The 24,172-nt window shown below is 36.8% G+C and overlaps 1 protein-coding gene across 2 annotated transcripts in view; it reads left to right on the top strand.

The window, feature by feature from the left end:
- Positions 1-24,172, top strand: part of ATP2C1 (ATPase secretory pathway Ca2+ transporting 1) — a 104,097-nt gene that overhangs the window by 49,142 nt on the left and 30,783 nt on the right. For both annotated transcript variants that reach the window (XM_061194676.1, XM_061194675.1), the window contains 7 exons: positions 114-222; positions 11,769-11,924; positions 12,663-12,731; positions 13,740-13,815; positions 17,090-17,156; positions 21,362-21,486; positions 22,600-22,697. In XM_061194676.1, coding sequence (XP_061050659.1) covers positions 114-222; positions 11,769-11,924; positions 12,663-12,731; positions 13,740-13,815; positions 17,090-17,156; positions 21,362-21,486; positions 22,600-22,697 — 700 coding nt within the window. The remainder of the gene's footprint in view (positions 1-113; positions 223-11,768; positions 11,925-12,662; positions 12,732-13,739; positions 13,816-17,089; positions 17,157-21,361; positions 21,487-22,599; positions 22,698-24,172) is intronic.

The following is a 24,172-nucleotide window of genomic DNA, read 5'->3' as shown; positions in this document are numbered from 1 at the left end:
ATTGGCAGGCAGATTCTCAACCACTGCGCCACCAGGGAAGCCCCAGGAATTTCTTAAAATAAGTGGCCTGGCTTGCTTTCTTCAGCCGTGGTTGTTTCTGTTTCATGTTACAGTGTGCGTGAAGGAAAATTGGAACATACACTTGCACGAGACTTGGTTCCAGGTGATACAGTTTGCCTTTCTGTTGGGGACAGAGTTCCTGCTGACTTGCGCTTGTTTGAGGTGAGTTTGATGTCTTAGTCTGTTTGAGCAGCTGTAACAAAATAACACATAAATGTACTTCTCACAGTCCCGGTGGTTGGAAGTCCAGGATCAAGGCACCAGCATGGTCACATCCTGGTGAGGACCCTTTTTCTGGTTCATAGCTGGTGCCTTCTTGCTATGTCCTCACATGGTGGAAGGGGCTAGAGAATATATCCAGACAAAACTCTTAATTCAAAAAGTTACATGCACCCCTGTGTTCATAGCAGCACTATTCACAATAGCCAAGACATAGAAACAACCTAAATGACCACTGACAGAGGAATGGCTAAAGAAGATGTGGTACATATATACAATGGAATATTACTCAGCCATAAAGAGAATGAAATAATGCCATTTGCAGCAATGGACCTATCATGCTAAGTGAGTAAGAAAGAAAAAGACAAATATTATATGATATCACTTATATGTGGAATCTAAAATAGGACACAAATGAACTTATCTACAAAACAGAAACAGACTCACAGACGTAGAGAAAAGGCTTGTGGTTGCCAAGGTAGGGGTGGGTGGGGGAGGGATGGACTGGGAGTTTGGGGTTAGAAGACACAAACTATTATATGTAGAATGGATAAACAACAGGGTCCTACTGTATAGCACAGAGAACTATATTCAGTATCCTGTAATAAACTATAATGGAAAACAATTTGGAAAAATAAGTATATATGTGTATAACTGAATTGCTTTATTGTACAGCAGAAATTAACACAACATTGTAAATCAACTATACTTCAATAAAAATAAAAAAGTTAAAGAATAGTAACAGATGTATAACTAATTTAATAAAGAAAGGAAACAACTTTTCTAATCTAAAAGAAGGCAAAAAATAAGAAAAGAACAGAAATAGGAACATAGAATAAATAGATGGGTCAAATAGAGAACAAATAGTAGGAAGAGCTATAGAACCTCCCTGTATTAGTGCTTATTTTAATTGTAAATGGATTAAATATTCACTTAAAACACTGAGATTATCAAAGTGATATAAAAAGCAAATGCAATTTAAAACAGTGACATATCTAAACATTTTTTTTTTTTACCTTAAAATATATCTGTTTTTCCCATAGAGTCTTTTGAGGTATCCATGTAGTAAATCAGCAGATCTTTATGGAAATGAGTGTTAGACATTGTGGGAGACACAAAGATGGTGTGATAGAGTTCTTGCCCTCAGGGAGCAGACTGTTGGTGTACACAAATCACCATAAGATAAGATAGAACTGGGTAAGTGCAAGAGAACTACAAAGAATGGAGTAGAAAATTTAGAGAAGGGAGAGGTTACTTCCGATTTGAGTGAAATGAGAATGCCTCAGACAACATTGCTCTGGTGGTCATAATCGAAGGGCAGTACTGAACCGAGATGGAGCAGCAGCAGTGTTTAGATCCCCGTGAGTGTTCTGGTGTGTGATTAGAGCTGCAGTATGTTAAAGGTAGAAAATGCGTGGTAGAATCAGGGGGCCTTGGATGTGAAGCTCCACTTCAGATTTTATTGGTTGGGATTTAGCTTTGAAGGTCATACCTAGCTGGCAATGATGTTACGTTTAATCCTGCCACCGTGTGTAGAATATGTTGAAGGGATGGAGTAAGGCAACTAGTGTAAGAAGCCCTCATAGCCCATGAGAATGCCAGTCTCATCTGTTATTGGAATTGACATGTACAGAGCTGTCATTCTTTGAATACCTGGTGTGTCCCAAAACATGAGCGTTCTTATGTGGAGGTTATGGAAAGCCTGAAGAACATTTGGAATTATAAGTACAAGCTTCATTTAATCTTGAAATAAAGAAAGGTGTTCCTTCCAAATACTTAAAATTTATCCTTAGAAAGATATCAGATTGCTTTAATTGTTGAGTGCAAATAATACAATACAGCAAGTATTGGGAATGTTAATTTTACTTTATTACCTTCTTTCTCCCCTTAGTAGGTCTTTTTATATCTTTTTTACTCATTTCTTGTCCCTTCCTCCTATCCCTAATATTTGGTTCATGACAAGACCTTGAATTATTCTTCCTTAGAGATGTAGTAGGCCTGTCACTTGATATAAATCATCTTCCCCTCCCCCAAAGAACCCTAATTTGAATCCATGAAGTTTTTGTCACCATTTATTCTGGAGTGCTTCTCTTCTAATTCAGAAGCAGACCTCCTTAGTGGGATAGTTAGAAGATGATTTTCCCATTGTTTGAACAATTTGAGCAGTATAACGACGTAGAAACTTCAAAACACCATTTGACTTGGTAAAGTATTTAACGGTTTCATTTAAACAAGGGTTAATTGAGAATTATCTCAGATAATTAATAAAATTAATTTTCTCGTATAGAAAAATACTTGTCAGAATATGGATTAGTACATATTTTATCCATTCAGCAAATATATCGAAGACTTACTGTGAGTTTAATAAGAGGGATTTTTGACATTTTAAAGCTTGATGCTGTAAAAATTAGAAGTGTATGCTTTGTGGAGTAATTGATTAGCTGTGATTGTTTTCCCCCTACTTGTTAACTTTTCAGACACTTCATCAGCACGTTTTATTTGGCAGTGCTGTGCTTAGGTTGATTTTGTTCCAGTTAATCCACTTTACGTATATAGTTGAACATCTTTAATTCCTTCTGTCACTTCTCTCCCCTACCTGGTACCAGAGGCACGTTTTTGCAACTACTTTGATAGTAGATTGAGACAGCATTCCTAAAAGAATTGAGCCTTTCCTGCTGCTTCTAGATTTAAAGGTACTGACCGAAGACATAAGAAAGCTGATAGGTGAAATTCTCTTCTGGACACAGGTTACTAACTTTTTGTAATTAAATTGGCTTATTGGAGTGTTGTTTGCTGAATTTGGTTGTGGTGAATTATTATGTAAGGCTAGCTGGTTATTCGATGTTCCTACATGAAACAAGCTCTTTGTTAGAGTATAAAGGAAACAGAAGACTCCTCAGTTATCCTTGGGATGTTACTAATTTTTCACAAAAAAAGCACATGGATTTCACTTTGGAAAAAGCAAGCGTAGGACTTCTGCAGTATAGTTCTTTTCGTGTGGACATGGCCCATGGCCAAGGCTGCCACTTCAGCATTGTCATTGCTGCAACTCTAGGGTTCCTGTCATAATTTCAGTGGTTCAGACTTTGGCTGTAATTCTTGCGTGGGCCTGTAGTAGCATCTTGTCAGAAAGTTCAGTGACTCACTGCTATATAACTTTTTTTTTTTTAAATTTTATTTATTTATTTATTTATTCATGGCCGTGTTGGGTCTTCGTTTCTGTGCGAGGGCTTTCTCTAGTTGCGGCAAGCGGGGGCCACTCTTCATCGCGGTGCGCGGGCCTCTCACCATCGCGGCCTCTCTTGTTGCGGAGCACAGGCTCCAGACGCGCAGGCTCAGTAGTTGTGGCTCACAGGCCTAGTTGCTCCGCGGCATGTGGGATCTTCCCAGACCAGGGCTCGAACCCGTGTCCCCTGCATTGGCAGGCAGATTCTCAACCACTGCGCCACTAGGGAAGCCCCTGCTATATAACTTTTATCTGGTATTTTCTGGCTGTGTCTTAAGTCAATTCAGGCTGCTGTAATAAAATACAATAGACTGGGTGGCTTAAACAACAGATGTTTGTATCTTACGGTTCTGGGTGCTGGGAAGTCCACAATCAGGGTCTGACAGAATTGGGTTGTTGGTGAGAGCGCTCTTTTGTCTTGCAGTCTTTTTGCTATGTCTTCATATGGTAGAGAGAGTGATCTCTCTTCCTCTTACAAAGCCACTGATCCCATTATGTGGGCCTCACCCACATTACCTTCTTTAACTCTGATTACCTCCCAAGACCCTGTCTCCAGTTATCATCACATTACATTGGAGTTTAGGGCTTCAGCATGAATTTTGGGGGGACAGAATTCAGTCCATAGCAGGCTGAGTCTATCTTTTGTAAAACCCTTTTTAAAGAAGATTAATATTGATAACTTAAGGATTTCTGTATTTGGTTTTCTTGCCTGAGTCAGTTTTCCATGGCCAAGGAGTGAGCAAATATGTGTTGGTGGCAGTAACCTTACCAGCATAGGAACCTTAGAATTATTTGTGGAGCTGGGATAGTAAAACTTAGAGGAATTGAGCTATGGGCATGTTCTCCAGTTTTTTCCCTTAGGATTTTTATTTTAATTTTTTAGTAGTAGTTGAGAAGAGATACCTCTGGCTAGTTAATTGGGGGCAGCCAAGGGATTGGTCAGACAGTGACTTTAGATGAAGCAATCTTATAGACTATACATATCTGCATAACAGTACATTTTGCCTTTTTGGAAACATAACATATTTTCCATAATGTTCCAGGTAAAGTCTATATCAAAATTTGAACAAAGAATTCTTTGTAAGAGAAAACAATGTACGAGTCAGAGGAAAAGAGGATTTCTTTTGGCTGTTGAAAATATTTTACCTCTTAGCTACAAGTTTTTAACTAAACCCAAAATATTGCCTGAAATGTAGCATGATTTTCCTTCACCTGGAGTACTGAATGATTAATTCTATTGACACTTTTTTGGCTCATGTGTTAGGGTTATTAGCCCATATCATTCTTTGAAACTGTCTTCAAGATCTACACACAGGGTACAGTTGCCACTTTTTTTTTCAAACCCAATTTTTGTTTAAATGGGAATGTCTTAATTTTTCATTTTTGAATGATAGTTTTGCTGGATATAGAATTCTCTTTGATTTTTTTTTTTTTAAGCACTTTAAATATGTTATTCTACTGGTTCTAGCTGCCATGGTTTCTGATAAGAAATGGGATGCTAATCTTATTGAGAATCCCTTGTACATGATAAGTTGCTTTGCTCTTGCTGTTTTCAAGATTCTGTCTTTGTCTTTCAGCAGTTTGGTTATAATATCTCTCAGTGTAGATGTTTATGAGTTTATCCTGTTTGGAGTGTATTTGTCTTTGATGTATAGATTCCTGTCTTTCATTAAATTTGGGAAGTTTTCATCCAATATTTCTTCAAATATTCTTTCTGCCCATTTCTATTTTTTTTCTTCTAGGACTCTTATAATGCTTAAATTGGTATGCATTTTACACTTTGTCTTCCCTGGTATATGTGGTAGCCCTTCCAAGCCTTTATTTCTTCAAAAACTTCCACCTTAGTCTCTTCCTTTTCAGTCTTTTGGTTGTGTCTGCTGCTTGCCCTGTTCTGTGCTTTGCCTGCTAGTATATGTCTTTAATCTTTTGGCAGATACCTGGAAAGCTACTCTAGCTGGAGTCGGGATGTGAAGTAAAGGTCAGCCTCTGCACCAGTCCTTCAGAGAACTGCCAGACAGGTCAAAACACACAACTATAGTATTTTAGGAGCAGGGTCCAGGAACAGAAGCTTCCATCCCCACAGTTATTGCTGCTTCTCTTGGGAATGGGGCATAGCACACAGGCAAATAAAAATGTCTTTTTCTTCTCAAGCATTTCCCTGGTTGCTTTTTTATTCCAGAGTTTTTTCTGTCAGTTTTTGCCAGCTTATGATTTTTTAGTGGAGGGACCAGTTGTTTGAGTGCTGTGCTCCACTATTTTCTGTGATGTTACTCCTGAGTTGTAAGTTTTTATATAGACTTAAGTGTATTTTTTTGGCAGGTAAATTTGATAAATTGATTTATAGTATGTTGCTCCCTCCTTATTGTGATTTATCACTGAAACTTCGCTTTTAAATTTCTGAATTATTAAACTTATATACATAATTGTAAAAAAGCAATTTACAAACATCTTAGGAAGTAGAGATTTTAAATTAGCTGTCAAAAGAAATTGACTAGAATGTTGGAAAAGCTGTGTGTTGTATTTGTGGAATGTGGAAACATTCATATTCACTAAAAGCTATTTGATGTAATCACTTGTGTTTGACTTTGGAAAAGATGTATTTTTCTTCAATAGTATCATACAACTGAGAAAACCATTCCATACTTAGAGCAACAGGAGTGTTAGTTCTCTAAGACTGTATAAGCTGGAGCTCTGCTTAGTGTTTTGTTGTCTGATTTTTATAGTTCAGTGGTTAAAAACTATTGTGAGCTGAGGAATGCTATTCATTTTAAAATGCTGAAGAGAAAGAACTCATTTTTTCCTCAGTAAGTCACTAGAATTTAAAAAGACAATATGGGTGGGTTAGAAGTGAGACTTAGTGTCTTTGTTTTAAGAGTATCATTTTACATTGGTAGGAAAGGACTGTTGCAAAAATAGGTGCCCTTTTGAAATTTTGTTCCTTTTAATAGTCTTACTGAAATATCCTATAAATCATTGTTAACCGAATTTAAATTATTGTCTTTAAATTATTGACAACTTGATCAAGTTCAATCTGTACTCTTTTTTTTTTTTTTAAATAAGAACCACTGAATGTACACTTTGTGTTGCTGCACGTGGGCTTTCTCTAGTTGCGGTGAGTGGGGGCTACTCTTTGTGGCGGTGCGTGGGCTTCTCATTGCAGTGGCTTCTTCTTGTTGTGGAGCACGGGCTCTAGGCGCACGGGCTTCAGTAGTTGTGGCACACGGGCTCAGTAGTTGTGGCTTGGGGGCTGTAGAGTGCAGGCTCAGTAGTTGTGGCACATGGGCTTAGTTGCTCCACGGCATGTGGGATCTTCTTGGACCAGGGATCGAACCCGTGTCCCCTGCATTGGCAGGCGGATTCTTAACCCCTGCACCACCAGGGAAGTCCCTGAATCCATACTCTTAAGTCAAGTTTGCAAGCATTTACCATGGGATAAAATTCATTTCAGGTAACACTTGGTTGGGCTTTGATTAATAAGCTAGAGCTCATGAAGAATTTTTAATTATATTTTCCTTCATTTGAATAAACAGTAAGAGGAATCTTAATTTTTGAGAGCATAAGTAAGAAATTTTATCATGATTAGGCAGTTGCAGATGAATATTTTGGAAGATTCATTTCTGGGGAGAGAAATCCATTTCTGATTTGCTTTTAATTCTGGACTAGAGGTGATTAACCTAGCAGCATACAGGATACTAAGAATTTCTTTAGTTTATGAACTTATTTGTAGTTACCAATTGTACCATATTAACTGTAATTTTTTTAAGCAGTCACTTTTTGCTTTCCAGGAAACCTTTGTGACTGGCATTTACCTTATTTCTGCCTAATGTTTTATAGGAATAATCCTGTGAATTATTTTCAACCATTTAAATTCTGTAGGTGTTAAATATTCAGATTGTGGGATTATGTATGCATCTTGATTCTTACTTACATTCTGCTTTTGAACTGTGTTGTGTCTTATTTACACCTCCACCATAGTGCCTGAGGAAGAATGAAGAGAAAGTGGAACATAATCAGTTTCCTTATTAACAGCTTTTCTGAAGGTTTTATGTTTAAACTTGGCTGGAGGGCATGGAGCTGGCTGATTCTTTTTTTTTTTTTTTTTTTTAATTAATTAATTTATTTATTTATGGCTGTGTTGGGTCTTCGTTTCTGTGCGAGGGCTTTCTCTAGTTGAGGCAAGTGGGGGCCACTCTTCATCGCGGTGTGCGGGCCTCTCACTATCGCGGCCTCTCTTGTTGCGGAGCACAGGCTCCAGACGCGCAGGCTCAGCAATTATGGCTCACGGGCCTAGCCGCTCCGCGGCATGTGGGATCCTCCCAGACCAGGGCTCGAACCCGTGTCCCCTGCATTGGCAGGCAGATTCTCAACCACTGCGCCACCAGGGAAGCCCCCTGGCTGATTCTTTGACTTCATTTTATCCTAACCTTTCTCTCTCTCATGAATGCAATGGATAAATGACTCTAATGTCTTTCTTCTCAGGTGAATTAAATTGTGACTTTGTTAAAGTGTAATAATTAGGCTTGCCTACTTTATTAAGGTACCACCCTTCTTAGAAATGACTTCCTTCCCCTTACTCTCTCAAAACTGCTTCCTGCGAAAACTTGCAGTCACCATTAAGAGAAACTAACTTGTCACTTAGAAAATACTCTTGTTCAACGGACAGTTGAGAGCTATGCTACATTGTATGATTTAGACAAATTTCATTAATAATGTATTGTTAATTTTAACAGATTTATAATTATATAGGAAAAAAGATAAGGACCCAAAGCTCCCTTTCCTTCCACATTAGTTTGTATACTAACACAGGGCTGATTGTTGTTGTACAAAAAATTACATGCGTCTTTTCTGTAGAAAAACCTGATTTGAACAAAAATTCTTACTCTCTTAAATGGTTGTTGCACTGCTGAGGCTGACACTGAAGAGCTGGGTCCCTGACAGAGTCAAGAAAAGCCAAGCTTCCCCCATCTTTTTAAAAAGTCAGATTATATTTGTATTCCTTGACAACCACCTAGTGTTAGTATTTATCCTTGTTTAAGATTTACATTGGAAGTAAAAATTCTTCAGTGGGAAAACATAAATTTCAACTTTGTCACAGAGAAAGGAGTTCTATAGCTTGTATACAAGTATTTGTTTGTTTTTAAATATTAGCAGATTTTTCTTATTAAGAGCTTAGAAAATTACAAGCAGTTCTGATTTTTGTAACAAGCATTAAAGAGGAACTTGCTAAACAAAATAGTTGACTTTTGTAATTTAGAAGAATAGGAGTTAATTTGTCAATGTTTGGGTTTCATCTCCATACCTTATAAGCTGTGTGATGTTGGGTGAGGCACTTAATCCTTCAATATGTCTGTAAAATAGGGATAATACTACTAGTGCCTCATTGGAGTTGCTAGTAGCTAAGTAGCTGTTAGTAGATAACTTAGTATAGGTGTGTAGCCTGGTGCCTAGCAGACAGTGAGCAAGGAAGTGTCAACTGTTTTTAGTATTAGCATCATTGTTGAAGAAAGATCTAACTTTTTTCTTACTTGGTAATAAATGTGTTAGTGTGAAAAATTATATAGACCTAAGATTAATTTGGGAAGAAGAGTCAAATGTGTTCTTTTAATAAAAAAAAAATCATTGCTTTTGAACATGGCAGGTGTTTTTTTTGAATCTGTAGTTGTGGTGAAGTAATGAACCCAGATTTACCTGGCTTATCTTTGCATACATAATTATATAAAATGGGAAGCCTTTTAAAGACTAAAGGACTGTCAGATCTGTGTTTTAAGGAATACTTTTTATAAGCCTATTTTGATACTAAAATCTATCACATTTACATGGTACTAAACTTTCAGGAAATGCTACCACAGTTTGGTCTCTCTGGAGTTGTATGATATAATTTATTTTTATTCTGAACATTCTTAAACTTTATGATCTAATGTTATAAACTTTTGATTATATTTGCAATGTTATATGCCTGCCTAGCACAGGAACGCACCTAGCATGTTCCTGCCCCTACAGGCTTTGTACTTTGTGCTCCTTTTCCCTAGAATCCTTCCTCCCTGATTATGGCCCAACCTTGGGGCCCTCACGCCAGTCAGGGCTCTGCAAAAGGGTCATCTGCTTTTGAGAGATGTTCTCTCTCTATCACTTATGTCACTCTCCATTCTTACCATGTTTTTTCTCCCACTATCAAACATTATATTATCCACTCTTGTTTATTTTTTCAAATCAATTTCCCATTAGAATAAAAGCTGAGGGCAGCAGTAAACTTTGTTTACTGCTAATTCTCACTCTGTGTGATACAGTACAGGGCCTGGCATATTATAAGTATTAATAAATACTTTTTAAGTGAATGAATCAATGGCATTGATCAAATCAAAAGTTTTATTATGTAGATGGGGAGAAAGAATTCATGAACTCAATTTTTAATAATTATTTTCTGTGAGATTTTTTTAAGGTATTTATGGTCATAACAAAATAATCATTTAAATAGATGAGATTTATTCCCCTTCCCCACCCCACAAAAAAGAAAAAACAGGATTTAAATTTAGAGTATTTGGTACATAGTAGGAATTGTCAATCAGGAGGCCCAATTCAGAACACCAGCTCAGTTTATAATAGCAGTGAGACTGCACATTTAACTGCTCTGGGTTCATTTTCTTATCTTGTTTTCTTTCTAGGATCTAACCCAGTGCCTGGTACATAGTTAAGGTAGTCAGTAAATGTTGCTTAGGTGAGTGAATGAACCTATAAAATGAGTAAAATCATGAACTAGTTTCTAGTTTCCCAAAGAGCCTCCTAATGATCCTTAAACTAGAGCTTCTGGAATAAAATGGATCAAAGATGTTTGGAAAACACTCTTCTGTTGATTCTGAAACCTGAGTGCAACATCAGAATTACCTGGAGGGCTTGTAAATGCGGTCTGTTAGGTTCACTCTCCCCACCTCCTTGTTTGCGGTAGGGCAGTGAATTTCTTGACAAGCTCTGAGGTGTTAGAGGTGATGCTGGTTCTGCTAAGACCACACTTCCACAACCCCTGCTGTATCTGTATTCCTGTTGAGGTGCCTCACACCGGTGCATTGTAAGTTTTGAGAAGCACTATGGTAGGGGAAGCTGTTTAATTCTTAACACAGTGTTTCTAAAACTTCCTTGACCAGCGTACTCCTCCCTTGTATGTATGTGTATATATGTGTGTGTCGGTTTATCAATGATCATCCATCTATAACACTATACACGATGCCTATTAACATCCTTGGAACTGTTGTTCTGTGGGCCATACTTAGAAACAGAGCCAGGTCACATCTGCAGTATTCTCCACGTATAAAATGATTTTTTTTTTCATGCTTGGGTAGGTGAATTCTTAATTGTGTTAGGAGTGCAGCCTTCAGTATTGAACCCCATTGCAGAGTTGGATGGTGATATGATATTCATGATCTGCATGGAAACACTTATATACATTTTTGATTCTTGCTGACATAAATTTAGAATAAATGTAGGGATGTATAGCAAGAACAATTTCATGAAAATTAAACCCAAAATGATGAAATTATTTATTTCTCAGTATCTTTTATATCTTTCAGTCGTATTTCTCTTCTGTTATAGTTGGTTTAAATCTGTCAAACCCATTTTCAGGACTTTAGGATATGGCAAAATTAGGAAATAATTTTAGAAAACTCATGAGAGTCGAGTTTTCTCTAAATAAAGATTGTCTCAGCTAGTGTTTCCTTTTCCCTAGTTGTATTTGGAAGTTTAGGCTAATTTTGTCTCATGGTTCTGTCTACTTTGCATGTAGATTTTGTTGACTTAGCTTCTTCTTTTTTTTTTTTTCTTTTTTTGGCTGCATTGGGTCTTCGTTGCTGCCTGTGGGCTTTCTCTAGTTGTAGCGAGGGGGAGGGGTTACTCTTCCTTGCGGTGCACAGGCTTCTCTTGTTGTGGAGCACAGGCTCTAGGCGCATGGGCTTCAGTAGTTGTGGCACACGGGCCTAGTTGCTCCACGGCATGTGAGATCTTCCCGGACCAGGGCTTGAACCCATGTCCCCTGCACTGTCAGGCAGATTCTTAACCACTGCACCACCAGGGAAGTCCCTAGCTTCATTTTTAAATATGGTTGTACCTATTCTAGCCTACTGTCTTAAAGTAATGGGTATGATAAAAGATTTGGTTAATTTGTAGAAGGGAGGATATTTGTGGAAGGAGTGATGGTTACAAACTCCTTAGATGTTAAGTTTAGCAGAGAGAGTCTTCAAACTTGAACTTAGTGGAGTGCTTTATGTTCCCCAAGGCTGTGGATCTTTCCATTGATGAGTCCAGCTTGACAGGAGAGACAACACCTTGTTCTAAGGTGACAGCTCCTCAGCCGGCTGCCACTAATGGAGATCTTGCATCAAGAAGTAACATTGCCTTCATGGGAACACTGGTCAGATGTGGCAAAGCAAAGGTAAGTTTTCTTTCTCATTTTCAAGATAGCAGTTCCTTTGTTTTCAACCATTTCCTCAGTTCTTTTTTGGCTAGTTTTATGTGGAGCTTTTAAAAATATATGACGAAGAAATGGCAGAATTGAACCTAATCCTTGGCAGATATTTGTGAGACTAAGGAGAAGCCGTGCCCCTGAGGTATAATACATCCATAGTTCTGCCATTTACCAGGTAATGGATCCTGTAAAAGCATAGTCCTCAGTACATGTTCTTTTTTTTTAGATAGAAACAGTGGCTTGTGGATATGTTCACCATTGGTTAAATAAAATTTCAATTTAGTTGATATGATACTGGCTATAATAATTCGGACTACATATCACTCTCCTACTGATTGATTTCAAATATTTTATTTCCTGGATTTTAATATTACACAAATATAAAAGGCATCATTCAATAGCATTTGAGAGGGAAACTACATTAAATGTCTCTACTGAGTATAAGAAAGGTTCAAATTTCAGAAATATTAATATAGACAAAAAAATGGGCCACAGAATTGAGTCAGTAATAAGTTTAATGAGATGTTTGTTTTCTAGGATCTATAGTAACATCAAAAGTAAATTTGCTGAGGGAACCTTGGATACGTATGTCAGACATCTTGACTGTGGGTGGCTTTGGAGAAAGGGAATGAAGGGGTTTTGTTTTTTGGTTGAGAGAGGTGATTCCATCTGAATGTAAATATGTTTTCTTGTTTTTCCCTTTAGGGTATTGTCATTGGAACAGGAGAAAATTCTGAATTTGGAGAGGTTTTTAAAATGATGCAAGCAGAGGAAGTGAGTAACAAACTTAGTTTGTTAATGATGTTTTAGTTTGAAATCCGAAATATTTTCCATTGTAAGTAGAGGAAAAGAGAATATTGGAGGATTATTTTGTTAATTTTGGAAGTAATATTTTATTCAGAATATCACTCAGTTGTCTGTGCTTAAAATCATAAGTGGAAAGCCTGTAATTGGAAGGGTTTGAATTAACACTTAATATTCTGAAATATTCTGATGTTTATTCATTGTTCATAGGAGAAGAAGGTTTAGCCAGTTATTTATAAGGCTTATTATTTTTAGAAATTAGCTTTATCATATTAAATTTAAAGATTACTAAATAGTATATTTGTACTTTAGAACATGTCTTCTACCAAAATTCCCAACTTTACATAATTCCAAGTATCTGGAGAAAAAAAGATTGCAAAGTGAAATAACTTGGAAGATACCCTTGTTGAAGGATATTGAAGATTAGTTCTCTCATTTAAAATATCTTCTTATATTTAAAAAAGAAGTTGCATTCTACAAATATCATTTTCTTCTCAAATTATCTGGATTTCTCAGGTAGCCTGCCAAGACTCCCATATGTGATGCAGTGTGTAGAACCGTCCCAAGCTTGGGGGTGAAGGGATCGCCAGAGATCAGGGAGCCAACAGGGTAAAAAGACTTGGGTTACAAGCATCTTTGTAAGGAGAAAGAGTAGAAAAATGAGGGGCAGCTGATGATAATGAAGTCCTGGGGAAGCTGCTAGGGAGAGTAGATTTTTCCTCAAAGAGGCATAGAGGGCACGGACCTTTTCAAATAAACGTTTTTAACAGTCTAGGCCTCACGTTTTTAACAGTCTAGGCCTCACAGTTTTCTCAGTGAAGGAGCTAGAACTTACCTCCAGGGAGAGTTGTGTATGTCATGGGTGTGTTAAGCACGAGCATGTGTGTGTCAAACACTTAGAGTCCCCAGCACCTAGTAAAGCTCACTAAATTTAGGTAATTGGGTAATTGTGGTGACACTCTTCTCCAATTTGTCAAGGCACCAAAAACCCCTCTGCAGAAGAGCATGGACCTCTTAGGAAAACAACTTTCCTTTTACTCCTTTGGTATAATAGGTAAGAGAAGAGTGAGTATGTATATCTCCTATATTTACTTAGATTTATATTTTGAGTGGGAAGGGGGAGTTAGATACATACATAGAAAAATTCCATTCATGCATTCATTTATTCGGCCACTATTACTTTTTTTGAACTATAAAACTAATCCCCAGCTGTTGTCCTTTTCTACAAAGATAAAATAGAACTCTGTAATTCCTGTAATCGAAGAGCATTTCTATAAACATTTTAGTATTTGTCTTTCTGGTCTTCAATAAAATATGATAGTATTGTGTTATGACTACTTTTCTTTTTTTGTTTTATGTATCCCATCATAAACATCTTGTCATTAAATAGATACTCATCTAAAACAAATTTAAAGGTTGTATAGTATTCCATTGTGTGAATATGTGTGTGTATACATATATAAAAAGCCAGTGCTCTTTTAGACATTTGTGTAGGTTTTTAAAGTTTTAAAGAATTGTGTAAGTGATTCTTCAGTGCAGGTATCTTATTATAAACACCTCTCATTTCCTTAGGATAAATTCCTGAAAGTGAAATTATTGGGTCAAAGAGTATCTGTGTGATTTTAAAATTTTTGGCATGTTTTTAAAGGCTTTTGTTTCATATTGCCAAATAATATCCTCTATCAACAAGATAAAAGTCTCTCTTCCAACACCCTTGCCAGCTTTTTTGTCATTAACTTAATAGGTGAAGAAAAGTCTTCTCATTATTTTATTTCAAAATTTATTATTCGAGAAACTGAACACTTTGTCATATGTGTGTTAGTCCTTTTTATTTTATGACCTGCCAGTTTATTACTTTTGTCCCTCTTCTCTTGTGGTGTAAGTCTTAGATTGGTCACAGCTCTTTGTATAATTAGGATATTAATCCTTTTGTTGTTTAAGTTACAAGTATTTTTTTCTCCTGATTTTTAAATTGCTTTTGAGGGCTGTATAATAGACTTGGTAGGGAGGGGAGAGATGTGTATAATGAAACAGTCTCTTGCCTGAGATTCTTATCACCCTCCTGTTGATAATTAGTGCAGTTAAGTTTCTGTCTGTGTTCTATTCATAAAGGCTCTCCCAACCCCATGTGGGAGAATGTTTTTTGTTTATAGTTATTTAAACATCACTATACTACTTTAGTTTTTACTTTTGACACTTAATTTTACTATTTTATTTAGAATTTATTTTAGTATAAGACTTAAGGTAGGGCTTCCCTGGTGGCGCAGTGGTTGAGAATCTGCCTGCTAATGCAGGGGACACGGGTTTGAGCCCTGGTCTGGGAGGATCCCACATGCCGCAGAGCAACTAGGCCCGTGAGCCACAACTACTGAGCCTGCGCGTCTGGAGCCTGTGCTCCGCAGCAAGAGAGGCCACGATAGTGAGAGGCCCGCGCACCGCGATGAAGAGTGGCCCCCGCTTGCCGCAACTAGAGAAGGCCCTAGCACAGAAACGAAGACCCAACACAGCAATCAATCAATCAATCAATCAACAAATCTTTAAAAAAAAAAAAAAAGGGGCTGTTGTCTGGCTTAAACATTACATTAAAAAAAAAAAAAGACTTAAGGTAGAATTATTACTTTTTTACTCAAAAGTTAATTATCCTAGTACCATCAATTCCATAGTCTATTCTTAATTCACTGAGTTGAAACAACATCTTTATCATAACGTTAAACACATCAATTTTGGAGTCTTTTCTCTGTTTCTTTCTTTCTTTTTTTTTTTTTAAAGAGAAAAGTAAAATGTTTATTGGAAAAGCAGAGCACATGCGGAAAGATGAATGGATGAACTCTGCGAGAGAGTCCTTCTCTGTTTAATTCTTCCATGATATTTTAATTTTTCTTGCTAGCTTTTAAGATAACAATGAAATTTTAAGACAACATTTCTGCTGTACAGTTTCAGTGAAATAACTTCTTAAATATTAATCCTGTTGATCCATTTCTCATTATCATAAACATAAAGTAGAAGCTGGGAAGGTGTTTCATTCTTTTTGTTTAATTGGTGTGTATGTTCTCATAGCTCCCTTCATTTGGTTATTGCTGTTTATTTTTTAGAATTTATAGTGAATTTGGTAAATTGAAGGGCAATTTAACCAATTAAATCTTTCCAGTTTATATTAACACTGTACCATTAAACCACATCAAATTTAGTGATAAATATTTTTCAACTTTATGGTTACCTGGTTTTAAATGCATTGGACATAATTTTTCTTGTTAGGATAGTATATGGAATAGGAGAAGGATCAAGATCAAAATCAAGGGTCAGCAGACATTTTGGTAAAGCGCCAGATAGTAAATGATTTAGCCTTTGGTTCGTACGTTCTGTGTTGGAAATACTCAACTTTGCCATCAGCACAAAAGCAACCACAGACAATTTACAAACAATGGGTGTGGCTGTGTTCCAACAAACTATTTACAAAAACACGTAAGAGGGCCATAGATTGTATAGTTTGCTGGACTCTGGTATAATTCACTGGACAAAATTTCTTTTATCAGGATAGTATTTGGGATGGGATCTGGATCATTATTTTGTAGTTGCAGAAAGAAGAAGAAAACCTTGTTTTCAGTGTCCATATTGATCTAGAATACAGTCTCGAAGTTACTTTATTTTGTTAAAACTCTGATACGGTGTTTTTCCTCACAAAACCAGTGGTACATCCCTTGCGCCCCCCCCCCCCTTCTTTTCAAAGATAAAGATTAAAGAAGAGAGTAAAGAATCAGCTGTTTGGTTTATGTTAATTCGTTTTTAACTTTTAGACGCTGTAAAGGTAGTAATTTTTAAATGTTAATTGCAGTTTTGGCTGTCTTACAATGTCTTATATCATTCTTTGAGCCAAGTCCTAAGTACTCCTTGGTTTGTAGTACAAACTTAATGTGCAGTGTCTGGATATTGAGTTATGAGAAGTAAAGTTCCAGGGTTTATTTTTGCGAACCTCATAGTTAAGAGAAAACCTATATGTATATGCTGCCTTCTTTTTTTTCCCCCTTTTGTATGAAAATACTGTCCTCTTATATTGGGAACTCTCAGATATTATTACTTTAAGGGATGGGGGGCAGCAGTGGCAACAAAAGGTAAAACTGTAGGTGTGTGCATGCATACACAGTTTTAACCTTAAGATTAATTTAATCTCACCTACTTAATGGATTTTTGTAAAATCTTATAATTGTGATCTGATAAACTTTCCCTTTTATATCAAGGGACTTTTTCTGCCCTCAGCTTTCTGTTCTATCCCTTCCATGCCCAGGTGATTTTATATAAAAGGGAAAAATAGCTGTTTGATTCTGTTACAGGTATCATCATGTTGGTTGGCTGGTTACTAGGAAAAGATATCCTGGAAATGTTTACTATTAGTGTAAGGTAAGTTCTGATAGTTTGTTTATAATTTGAAGTCTCTTTTGCCTCTCTTATTTCTTTGTTAGTCATAGCTTATGTTCCATTATGGAGGTATTATACGAGCACATAAGAGTATATTAACTCTACTTAAATAGTTCAGAATTCATATGTTGAAATGAGCTCCAGGAAAATGAAAACCTATGTATATGCAGTGGAGAAACCCCACACTACATGTCTGGTATTATCAACCCAATATTGCATTTTTATACTTAAATAGACAATTAAGGATTGCCAAACTGAAAACTAGGAGCATGAGAGAGAAAGACCACAATATAGAAATTGAATAATCCATCTCAGAGGAAAACCAAATTTGCAAGAATTGACGAAAAATAAAAAATAAACAGAAAGCATTCGTATTTTCAGAGATTTGTGAAGAAACTGCATTCATGATAGACAGACAGCTTGCTGTAGAAAAGGATCACAGAACCAAAATATATTTTTTAAGATATTAAGGTTATGATTGCTGAAATTAAAGATTCAGTTTAAAGGCTATAATATAAAGTCGAAGTGGTCTCCCCCAAAATAGAGTAAAAAGTCTAAAACAGGGAATGAGATAAAAGTGACAAAGGATAATTCAATAAATGCCATATCTAAGTAATAGAAAATTTAAAAAGAGGTAAGAAGAAATTATATAAGAAATGAAGCAAGACATGAATCTTTATAGATTGAAAGGATTCTCCAAATGCCAAGCAGGACGAAAAAAACTCCAACCCAGATACATCATTGTGAAACTAAAGAAAACAGGTCAGGTCATCTGTACAGGAAGGAAAATTAGACTGGTATCATACTTCTCATTAACAACTACAATTTCCATCACAGGGTCTTTTTAGGCTCTACTAAGATTTTCAACTCACGAGACTTTCATAGGTCATACTTGGTACCTGTGTCCTGAACACCACAGGGCAACGTCCTCTTCTGAGAGAGTTGCTACAGCAGTCCCTGTAGCAGTTCAGCTTAGGTACAAGCAGATGAGATGACCATGTAAGGGCAGGAGCTGTACTGGGTTAAAATGCCTCATAATCCGCAGGAGCCAGCATCTCTGGAAAAGTACAGTTTCCAGGATGCCTGCAAGAAACATGCCCAGTTATGAGAGTCACCACACTGAGGAAACCCAAAGCTGTAGCTTCCTGTAAGATAATTATAATTCTCCCAGTCCATGGATAATATATCGGTCAGGAGATCCTTTTATCATACGCAGTGTTGCCTAGCAACATAGTTGCTATACTGTCGTCACTAAGGGAACAGAGCTAGAGATTTATTTAACCAAATACAGAAGGGAAAAAGGATTTTATTAAACCTCCATCCACAGCAACATTAGATTAAATTAGAAGACAGTGGGGCAGTACAATTAAAGTATGGGGGGAAATGATTTTAAATCTATAAATCTAGGTCTAGCCAAAGTATCAATTTAGGTAATTACAAATGGATAAGCAAGTAATCAGGAAATTTATCCCTTACCTCTTCTTGTATGAATTCCAGCAAAATAAGGGTGAAAGAAAGGAAGATGATGTTGTGTAGGGTGTAAGAAAAAGTGGAACTCACCTAGTCCTCTAAGGAAAAGAAATCCTGGATGACAGCTCTGTAATGGGCCTAGCAAGTAATAGTTCAAGTTTCAGAATAAAAACCAATGGATTAAAAAAAAGTCAAGTGGAGTACAAGGAATAAGTAGGATGAATAAGAAGTTAAAAGATATTTGTGATATAGTGAAGGACTATAGTTTTTCCTTGGAGGAGCAAAAATACAGCTTGAAACTCTTGGCTTAAATATGTGTAAAGGAGCCTTGGGTTAAATATGAAATGAATTTAAAATGGGGCATGAATTTTATTAACCATTGGCATATTATTATCTATTGGACTCATGTTTTTGAGTATTTTTTTGGAGCAGTTCTGACTATTTGTGAAGATTAATACCTCATGACTTTTATTCCTACCTCAGGATCTTCCAAAGGGCCAAACATTTAAGAATTTTTTAATAAAATAAAACTCATTCTATTTTGCAGTAACCATGTGGGTCTACTGTACATTTATATGTGCTAAAATACATGTGGGATCTTTAGTGAACTTATTTTTCCTGCGTGTTGAAACATCTTGGCTATTTTATTCCCCTAGCAAGTATTTTAACAATTATTTCCAACTGTGCTAAAAATGAGTAAAACAATGAGAAAGCAGAAGGATAAGTAGCTTATAAGGCTACTCTAATAATAAATAAATCATTATTATTCTGTTATCCTTTAATTTTCTTATTATGTTGCCCAAAGCATTACATTATCATTTAAAAAGGTATAAAAAAAGTCTGGAGACAAAATCTTGGTAGTTCTTTTTTTTTTTTTTTTGCATTCATTAAACAAAATTGAGAAATTGAGAATTTTTAATTTTTTTTACCATAATGGCAAAGAAGAATTGACAGAAGAATTTTCATAATTATTAGACAAACCAGAAGATGAATGCAAAGAGACAACCACTGTAGGCTCTAATGACGAAGGTGAAATTGAATCATATAAGTGTAATCTCAACACTGAATCCTTGGATGATGGTACTCTAGATTTTCTCAAACTCCTGAATTTTAATGAATGAACTGGGTTTTTACTTTTATTTTTTTACCTGTGCTGCGTGGCTTGTGGGATCTTAGTTCCCTGACCAGGGATTGAACCTGGGCCTTTGGCAGTGAAAGCGCCGAGTCCTAACCAGTGGACCACCAGGGAATTCCCTGAACTGTTTATTTTTAAGGATGAAAGGGGAAGGACAGGCATTCTCTTATAGTTAGTCATTCTACAGCAAGGAATTCATCATGCAGTATTGTATTACTGAGAAGATGACTGTCCTAAAAGTTATGGACCATGAACATTTTTAGAAGTGTTGCATTTTGAAGAGACAAATGCAAAAAGAAGAACCAGAATTGATAAACCTAAAACCTGTTAGAAATGGTTTTTGAATTTGAAATCACTGTTTTAAAAGGTGAATATGTTCCAGGTTTATTCATGACAGTTGAGCAGTTGCATTCAAAGGACGTTGTCCATTTCAGATATATATACTTTCATATCCAGGAATATAGTTTGGGGTTAAAATTCAAATGAAAATTTCTATTGAAGTTTTTCACGATCCATTTTATTCCTCTGTAAATTATTTATAAAATGATTTAAATGTAAAGGAATGAAAAGGTCCATTGGATCTAGATTATATTGTAGAAACTGGGCAGTAGAGGGAGTTCAGGGAGCATTGTTAGAATGAAGGATAGGCATGCACCTGTCCTTATCTGTAGCAGAATCAGGAGATATGGAATGGGACAAAAGTAGAGATTTAATTTGAGGTGGTTTTTCTTTTTTAGTATTACGAAGGGAAATAGTAAAGTAATTAATTTTTTTGTTGTGATAAAATGCACATACCATAAAATTTTCCATTTTAAAATACAGTTCAGTGGAGTTAAATACATTCATGATGTTACCACCATCACCACCATCTAGTGTCAGAACTTTTTCATCACCCCCGAAAGAAAACCCTGTGCCCATTTTACAGTCATTCCCCATTCTTCCCTCTCCCTACCAGCTGGCGACCACTAAACTGCTTTCTGTCTCTTTGGATCTGCTTATTCTTGATATCTCATATAAGTGAAATCATGCAACATGTGTCCTGCTGCTTTCAGTTAGCATGATGTTTTCAAGGCTTTTTCATTTGTAGCATGAATCAGTACTTCATTCTTTTTAATGGCTGAATAGTACTCCCTTGTATGGGCACACCACAGTTTCCCATTCATCAGTTGATGAACATTTGGGCTCTTTCCATCTTTTGGCTATTGTGAATAATGCTGCTGTGAACATTCATGTACAAGTTTTTGTCTGAACACCTGTTATTATCTATATTTATAGATGAGAAACTAAACTACAGAGGTGGAGGCATAATAGCTTGAGGTCACACAGGTGAAAATTGAAGCTGGGGGTGCAAATCTAGGCAGTCTGATGTCAGAACCTATATTCTTTAACCACTGTGCTTAACCTGGTAGCTAGTAGGTGACCAATAAATGTTAATCAGTTTTCCCTCATTTTGAGGCCTTTTTTGGGTTTGACAGCAACAATTTTACATTTTTAACCTCTACTTTAAGTAACAGCCAATTGAAATTATTGCTATGGGTACTACTGAATTTATACTTCAATGCTATATCTTTACTGGTTACAGTTTGGCTGTAGCAGCAATTCCTGAAGGTCTTCCCATTGTGGTCACAGTGACTCTAGCCCTTGGTGTTATGAGAATGGTGAAGAAAAGGGCCATTGTGAAAAAACTACCTATTGTTGAAACTCTGGGTAAGTCTCTGGTTAGAGCATGCTTATCCATTGACATGATAGTTTACATCAACAGGGGTCTTTCGGTTTTACAGTTTTTGTCTTAGAGCAGTCCCCAGCCTTTTTGGCACCAGGGACCAGTTTCATGGAAGACAGTTTTTCCACAGACGGGGGGAGGGTGGTGGTGGTTCAGGCGGTAACACGAGGGATGGCGAGCGATGGGGAGCAGCAGACAAAGCTTCGCTGCTCTTTCACCCGCCGCTCACCTCCTGCTGTGCGGCCCCGTTCTTAACAGGCCGCGGGCCGGTACTGGTCTGCGGCCTGGGGGTTGGGGACCCCTGTCTTAGAGGTTTACATGGTGGTGGTTGGCTTGTAGCAATGTTGAGTATGGTTTTAACAACCAAAAAAGGTCATTAAAAATTCATATTACTCACGTCAGGGAGCTTTAAATCTTTCTGCATCGTGGACTGTTCTAATGCTTAAATCATGTAAAAAAAAAAAGTAACAAATGAAACCATAGAGTGACAGAGAAATGTTTTCTTTTGACATCTCAAGGAAGATAATTGATAATTATAGATCCTAAAATGTCATTCTTGAGTTGAATTTATTAAGAACAGTAAGCATACAGTAGTTACATTGCTGTAACATAATTTTATGTGTGATATGAAAACTGTGGTAACTTTATGTATGTTATGAAACTTCTTTTTATTTAGGAATTCAAAAATGTTGACTTTAACTTCTAGTTTGCATTTTAATATTGAGAAGGCAAAAATTCCTTAAAATAATGGCTGAAAAAATTATATGGGTTTATATTAAGGTAACCTTGAAACTTTCTAGAAAATGTATTATGTAAAGTCACTATATAAAGCTAATATCAAGTAGCTTTGTAGAAATTCAACTGGAAATAAAGAAAAAGTCAGCATTTATCAGTATCTAATTAATTTTAATTCTAGAAACTGTTCATACCTTATGATGAAGTAAGCACAGGAGAGAAAACAACCTAAAATTATCCATGAGCTTGATTTGTACAAAATTCAGAGAAGCAGGGCAGGCTTCCAGAGTCTTTGATTTGTTTTTAATGTGAACTTGCATTTTTCCCTGATTCTTGGTGACTTGTAGTGATTTATTCTTTAGGCTGCTGTAATGTGATTTGTTCAGATAAAACTGGAACCCTGACAAAGAATGAAATGACTGTTACGCACGTATTTACTTCGGATGGCCTGCGTGCTGAGGTACTCTATAGATTTTTTTTTTTTTAACAGAATTCCTTTTCAGAAGTTTTGGTGTTTAGTGTTCCTAACCATTCTAGTGTCTTTAGAAGGGCTGCAAGTTAGCAGCTGAGCATTTTCTGTCCCGTGTGATTCTCCCAAGTCTTGATCCCACTCCAGTTGTGCAGTCCAGAAACGTTGATCCCCCTCGACACCTCTCTTTCAGTCTCCCCTACATCCATCTGTTACCAAACTCTGGATGCCTAAATGAAGATGTTTCAGTGTCTTCCCATTGTGACCAGGGTCCTGAAATGGGGCTGCTCACAGCCCTACGTGTTCTGTCCCTTGTTTCCTTCCTCAGCCTGTATCTCTCCTTTGCTCTCCATCCACCAAATACATTGACCTTATGGTTCTTTCAGTGTGACAAAATTCCTCCTACTGAAGGACCTTTGCTGCTGTTGTCACTACTTAGGACAGTCTAATGCCGCTTCAACCTTTGCACCTCATTTCCAGCCCATTTCTTCAGAAATGCTTTGCTGACCACCCAGAACTCGCCCTGTGTTACATGTTTTCATAGTTCCATACCTCTTAGTTCAGGTGAAATCCTCTGTCCCTCTTCCCATGATACTCTAAGTACTGGGTTGGCCAAAAAGTGCCTTCGGTTATTAAGTAAAAATAAAAGACACATTTTTCATTTTCACCAAGAACTTTATTGAACAACGTATTTGCGCTTTTGCTCCACTACCTTCTGCCATTTTTCAGGCAACTTCATAATTCCATCTTCCCAAAACTTTTTATCTTTTTGAGCAAAGAACTGTTCCGGTGCCTTTTACAGTCTTCCAGGGAATTGAGATTTTTTCCATTAAGATAATTTTGTAAAGACCTTAATAAATGGAAATCTGAAGGTGCAATGTCTGGTGAATATGGCGGATGAATCAGAACTTCCCAGCCAAGCTGTAACAGTTTTTGCCTGGTCATCAAAGAAACATGAGGTCTTGCATTATCCTGATGGAAGATTATGCGTTTTCTGTTGACTAATTCTGGACGCTTTTCGTCGAGTGCTGCTTTCAGTTGGTCTAATTGGGAGCAGTACTTGTTGGAATTAATCATTTGGTTTTCCGGAAGGAACTCATGGTAGAGGACTCCCTTCCATTCCCACCATATATACAACATCACCTTCTTTGGATGAAGTGGCCTTTGGTGTGGTTGGTGGAGGTTCATTTCACTTGCCCCACAATCTCTTCCATTCCACAGTATTGTACAGTATCCACTTTTCATCGCCCATCACAGTTTGTTTTAAAAATGGAACGTTTTCATTATAAGTAGAGAATCACCTGTGAAAATACGGTCAAGAAGGTTTTTTTCGCTTAACCTGTGTGGAACTCAAACATCAAAGCAATTAACATAACCAAGCTGGTGCAAATGATTTTCAGTACTTGATTTGGATATTTTGAGTATGTCAGCTATCTCCTGCGTGGTATAATGTTGATTGTTCTTAG

Source organism: Eubalaena glacialis, chromosome 6 (genome assembly GCF_028564815.1).
Source record: "Eubalaena glacialis isolate mEubGla1 chromosome 6, mEubGla1.1.hap2.+ XY, whole genome shotgun sequence".
Classification (NCBI taxonomy): Eukaryota; Metazoa; Chordata; class Mammalia; order Artiodactyla; family Balaenidae; genus Eubalaena; species Eubalaena glacialis.
The sequence above is the reverse complement of the archived record's forward strand: the minus strand, read 5'-3'. Positions and strand labels throughout refer to the sequence as shown.